The following is a 6,000-nucleotide window of genomic DNA, read 5'->3' as shown; positions in this document are numbered from 1 at the left end:
CTATCAAAAGTGGTCATCTATGATTTAGTAAAAATTAAGGATTAGAAGTAAATTTGTAAATTAGAAATTTTAGAATTGTGGTAAAGGAAAAAATGTGCTGTATAAATACCAGAGAGTTCAGTAGGGTTTCAAATATGCTAGTCTTTCATTATAGAATATTATACTTTTTCAAAATTCTAACTATGGGAAAGATGGATTGATTTGAAACTGCGTAAAATAGCCATAAGTTTTCTAACCAAAAGATCAACAGAATGAAATATATAAATTCCAAATTTCTTCTGATAAGTATGTGGCAATTCTTCAATATTATTAAACGCTATGAACAAATATCCTGGAGCAATAGAAATTGCTAGAAAAAGTTTTAAGTTCCAGGTGTAGATTTATGCAGTGTGAAGTCGTCTATAAAATGCAATGAAAGCACTGCGACAAGCAAGGGTGGAACAAATTTACACGTGCTGTGTGAAAGAAAACTGAGTGTCGAAAAGGTGTCTTATAAACCGCCAGTTTGAAAGGCCGGCTAGTGAGAAAGAAGTAATTTGTGTGTGCCGGAGTTACAAGTTTGTGTCATGATGTGTTGTTAGTGTGTGTGAACTGGACGTACGCGCCTATCTCAACTCCATGCATGCGCGCTTCTGTACGTGAACAAGAGGATGGAGTTTTTGCTTTCCAGCTCTCAGTCCGCTACCTCCCATGAAGTGGTGAGGTGGTGGGGGCAGCAGAGGCCACCTAGGAATATGACGTCAGGACTGGTTGTTGGGGGGCCGTTGTACAGTCACACAGTCACTCTGCAGTGAATTACATCTTCATAGTGCGAGTGGAATTTTGATGTTTTCATGTTATCTTTAAGAGTTAATGTCAGTGCATATGTTTAGTAGCGATGCGTAAAAAGACAAAGGTAACAAACTGGCTAACAACGAAGGTAAACAATTTTTGCTCTGTTGACATTAATATTTACTGATCAGTTAATTTCTGATTGTAAATTTCTTTTATATAATGCTTAAGTATTCTGGTTTAAACATACATTTTTTGGTTATTATAAAAGAACTTATTACTCTTAAGTTACCTGCTGCCTACCATTAAAGTCTAATTGTAGCGCACATATCCTTCGCGAAAAACAGCGTATAATATCAATCTTCATACTTTTATTATTGAATATTTTTTAGTTAATAGTCTGAATATTAGAAAAAGCAAAAAAAAAAAATTTTTTTTTTCAAAGCTGTGACAGTTATGCTGTGAATATTTTGGCAGAAACTTTTGGTTAAATTTGATATCCGATTGATCTTAAAGTAAAGGAACAAAAAAATGTTATGATCTTAATGTAAAGGAACAAATTAAATAGTATAAATTCTTTGGCTAGAAACCGGAATTTGCTAACCATATATGGGTTGAAGCAGGGGAGTTCCTGGAGTAAAAAAACAAATAATTGGCATGCGATTGCACATAAATAGATTCACTTTTGCAATCCATTGTTTTAGGAATATAATTTGAACTTTTGCTTTTGAGATCATTTGTGTGTTCTACTCGGTTTTAAAAATTGGTTCATTGCCAATATTTTTTTTACATTTTCGAATCGAAAATATAAAAATGGTAATTTTAAAATGTAATTGTTTTAAGAATTTGCCCTAAGAATAATTTTGAAGTTGGAAAGTTATATTTTTGTGGTGTTCTCTAAATTTGATAAAACATCATACCCAAATCGAAGTGTATACCTGATGTTTTTATTGAAAGATACCTGAAAAATATTTTCCCCTTGATAAGGTAGATAGTTGAAATCCCATTCACTAAAGTGGTGGGCATAGAGTATTAAATTTTCTTAAAGTTCACTGTTCTCTAGGGAAAAAGATGTATGACAAAAGACGAGATTAGATCTTGAAAAAGTTGTGTACGAGTTAGCCATCACAAAAATTATATTTTACAACGCACATTTTGTTCTCTTCTGTTTCAATTTTAGAAGCCATGGATGTGAACTGGGATGACGGGTCATGGTGGGCCGGAGCTTTGGAAGAAGATACTACCAGAACATTAGAGTTAGAAGGTGAAGATGGTGCATGGGCACGAGGCTTCCTGCCACCGCCTCCTCGACCGGCCTTTCTTGAAAGGGATATACCACCGGATGGTGTCACTACATGTGACCTCTGCTCTTGGGCAACCTCCACTCTACATCCAACAAGTGCGTTTCAAATCTTTTTGCAAAAATAAAGTTGTTTATTTTTCATATTTTTAACTTCAGTTTGAAAATATTAGAAGTATGGAGGAGGTCTTTATTAAATTAAGATCTATTTGTTTGGCTAAAGCAGTAATTGAACTGCTAAATTCGTTTGAGATAGTTCAGTTTGTGCAACTTTACAGGTTTGGCATCAGCCCTTGTCCCGTGGTCCATCACCCTGATAGTAGTTTCCATTTTATCAGCCCTGCTTGGCGCAACATTAATGGTTACTCTTAGACATTGTTATAAGAGAATTAACAACAATACCTCGTCACGTAAGTTTATATTTTCATAACAAAATATGCTCAAAAATGATTGGTTACGTAATGGACTATATCGTTGAAATTTTCATTGAGATATAAAAGTGTACTTTCAACCAATAATTTTTTTTTTATTTTGGCCTTACCCAAAGCCGCAGAATACTTATGTAGGTGAAAATGCAGTCACAATTTATGTGAAGGTCCACGCGTACTAAAGAAGAAGTTTAGTTTCCATTTTATACTTCAACAGTATAAATTTTTAATCGTAAGAGCTCCATTCATTACCCTTCTTTAAAGATTATTTGTGCCTACTTTGGTCAATGGTTGGGAACTGAGTTTAAAGACCAAACCTTCAGTCAAAGGTTTAGTTCAGATTAGTTTTGGTCTTACAATTATTAATTATCATTTGAATAGAAATAATAACGATAAATTTTGAACATGGATAGAAAAATTTCTTATTAAAACTTCTACTTCAATAATTCCATTATCATTAAATACCTTATTACTTTGAATCACCTCTTGATTATTTAATTTGAACTTAATTTGTAACACTCTCAATGTTTTAAAATACTAATTTGAAATTAAAGCTTACGTAAATGTTACAGGTTATAATGACACTTGTACCAGTGGAGTTAGTGGTGGACTTGAAAGAAGAGAAGACTCAAAGTTGAGTGTTACAGGAACCCGTGGCGAAGGTGGACGCGGTGTGTGGTGTTGGATGAATCGGAGGCCGGCACTTGCTGCTCCTAGTGAAACGCCAGCCACCAATCATTATACAGTGGATGAAGCACTCTACGCTGAATTAGATAAACCAGTTTACCAAAATACTGGATATGTGTTAACTGACGGTGAAACTGGCTCACCACCAAGTTCCGCTTATTATTCTGATCTCTCAGAAAGAACTTATGAGACTGTTGGTGGAGGTGGAGGAGGTGGTGTAACCCAATGGGAAATGGGACCGTTATCGCGGCAACGTTTGGCAGCTATCTCTGAGACAGCGCCTATTCATTCGGACTATGTATAAGAGCCAGTCGTATGCTGTGATTTAAACTTGTGCAATCACTTTTATAGATTTATATTGTTAACTTATATATTTTGCGCGTTCTTAGAGGTTTTATGCGTGATCGAATGCTTTCATTAGTCCCTTCATTTTCGTTTTTCCCGTTCAGGAAAAAAAGAAAGAAAAAGTATTACTACAATTTATTGAAAAAACGCCATTTAAATTTAATCACTTTTCAAGGAAATAGAAAGTTAAGAATCAAAGTTATACATTTGAGTGTGTTGTACCCTAAAACTCTAAAAAATAGTTTTTTAAAATTTATTTGCCAAGTTAATAAAAAATATTTTTTATTAATTATAATAATAAGTTTAGTAGTGAGTAAGAATCCTAGATTAAAATTCATTACAAAGTGATGAATTTTGGAAGACTTTCTCTTTTTAGTGGTATCATTATTAAACAAAATGAGTAGTTGATTTGTATATTTGTATATAGACCAAAATTAAAGAAATGAATTATGCAATTTCATTTATAAAATTAGCTTAGTTACGCATTTTTTTAACCAAATTAATTTTTTAGTTTATTAATTCAAAGAATAACTATTTTTAATGAATGAAAGAAAATCTATAAATACGTTATTGTCAATAGCAAATTTCTGAAATCACTTCATATCTCATCTAGTGATTCAGCTTTATGTTTGTTTTAGTATAAAGTTGATCATCAAATTGTCATTAGGTTTAAAATTCATTTATTCATTTTTCCTTCATTTTATTGAATTGATCTTTGGATAGAACCTCTTCGTTGCTTACATTAAGTTTCAGATTGATTTTAGGATCATCAATTTCTTAAATGCATATCTAATTCTGGAAAGTACTCGTAATGTGTCAAATATTTTCGATACTATTTTTTTTTTTTTTTTGAGAAAATTTATATTATTGTTTTCTATGTAGTCCATCCTGGAGAGATAAAAAGTACGCTTTTGTGGCTCGATCTTTGCTGTATGTATTTTTTTTTAATATGCTTTTTAATTCATTTTAGTGCCTACATATGTCTTTATTGTATCTGTGATGGTTTTTTGAATACACATACATTTCTACAGTAAATGAAATCTTCGATTATTACAAACATCAACTGAATTTGTAATGAAATACTGGCCTTTGACAGTGATTGCACATCAGCCTACTAATAAATTACAAATTGATTATGATGAACCAACAATTTGTAAGTTCTATTTTATTTCATCTTTTAAGTTCGTGTACGATGTGTGGGTTGCAAGAGAGAAAAAAAGTAGTTGATTTCTGCGTAAGTATTCTGAAGTAACCCTCTAATGTGAATATATTATTAACTTACAGATCGATTCAGAACTACTGATTTTATCATTATTATTATTTCTAATAATTTTCTATTTCTAAATGTTTTGGCCCAAACTATCAAATCGAAATTCCCCAGAAAAAGAAGTATACATATGTTGCAGTTTTAAGTTCTATTGGGTCACATCACAATTTTATCATTTTCACCCACACATACTCTAAAACTCACTTTATCATGTGAGTTTTCACGCCTAAAATTAATTAATTATTTCAGTCGCTCTAAGCTAGAAATTCAGCTGAATTGTTTTCGAAAAATTAATCATGTTTTCCAATGTGGATTTTCAAATTGAAAAATAAAAATGAAAGGCGCTTAAAGGAATAAGCTTTAAGGCGGAAATGTTTGAGGCCCTCGTTCACATTTAGTGCTTTTAGGGAAAGTTTGAGCTTTGAGGGGATAGTATTTGAATATTGCTGTCTTTAGATTAATCCTAATGTTCTTCATTTTTAAGTCAGCTAGTTAGTAGAAAATCAACTAAGTTGGCTGGATATTTAATACATTTTGTTTTTACAAGACGAATTATTCTTGAGCAAGCAGAGCCAAAAAAAAATACAAACGCAATAACCCTTAGCTGGTCCATTTATGAAGGCTAACAAAGATAAATGATCAAGATAAATTTATGAATTCATTGCTAATTCATCTGAATTTTTATCAATTTTGGTTTTTGGTCTCTTTTACTTGATCTAACTGCACACATTTTTCTTAATAACACTTATTACTTGTACCTAGTGTTTTACTTTGTAAGGGTCTTACTTACATTATAATTAGAATTTATTGAACTGCAAATATCTCAATTTTAGCATCAAAAAATTAGGTTGTTTATGTTTTAAGAATTTTGTAATTAAAAGTTACGAGCACTTGATGCCCAGTTATACTTTAAAATTACCAGATTTTTATTTTTCTTCCATTAATCATTTCTGTTGTAGATAAGTTTAACAGTAAAGACTAGAAAATTATTGAATTAGTATCGGCCTAAGAAATTCTCCTTTTCTATTTTATAGATCAAAGACTGGTAATTTTAATTTAAATCTTTCGAACAATTATATGAACTTTCACCTAAAATGACAGAAAGAACCTTCGGTGTGTTAATGATGACATAAAAAAAATTAACATTTTTTCAATCGCAGAAAGGCGGATGGGTTCACAAATCATCATATGTACATAATAAA

General features: G+C 31.8%; 1 protein-coding gene across 2 annotated transcripts; it reads left to right on the top strand.

Moving 5' to 3' along the window:
* The first annotated feature begins 533 nt into the window (after positions 1-533).
* LOC141449730 (uncharacterized) lies at positions 534-4,904 on the top strand. Of its 2 annotated transcripts, none has more exons than XM_074119434.1 (4): positions 534-919; positions 1,952-2,170; positions 2,350-2,481; positions 3,072-4,904. In XM_074119434.1, exons 2-4 carry the CDS (start codon positions 1,957-1,959, stop codon positions 3,488-3,490), a joined length of 765 nt encoding a protein of 254 aa, XP_073975535.1. In that variant the 5' UTR covers positions 534-919; positions 1,952-1,956; the 3' UTR covers positions 3,491-4,904. The 2 variants fall into 2 exon arrangements, with proteins under 2 accessions (XP_073975535.1, XP_073975536.1); XM_074119435.1 differs by having other exon boundaries at positions 677-919; positions 2,362-2,481.
* The last annotated feature ends 1,096 nt before the right edge of the window (positions 4,905-6,000 follow it).

Source organism: Rhodnius prolixus, unplaced genomic scaffold (assembly GCF_049639745.1).
Source record: "Rhodnius prolixus isolate KJV_2025 unplaced genomic scaffold, Rpr scaffold_2, whole genome shotgun sequence".
NCBI lineage: Eukaryota > Metazoa > Arthropoda > Insecta > Hemiptera > Reduviidae > Rhodnius > Rhodnius prolixus.
This window is presented reverse-complemented; position numbering and strand designations above follow the sequence as displayed.

Bases quoted from the DNA above. Each gene is read 5' to 3' on its own strand.
- LOC141449730 (XM_074119434.1), top strand. From the start codon at position 1,957: ATGGATGTGAACTGGGATGACGGGTCATGGTGGGCCGGAGCTTTGGAA. The intron at 2,171-2,349 runs GTGCGTTTCAAA...GCAACTTTACAG, and splicing joins CTCCACTCTACATCCAACAA to GTTTGGCATCAGCCCTTGTC. The intron at 2,482-3,071 runs GTAAGTTTATAT...TAAATGTTACAG, and splicing joins TAACAACAATACCTCGTCAC to GTTATAATGACACTTGTACC.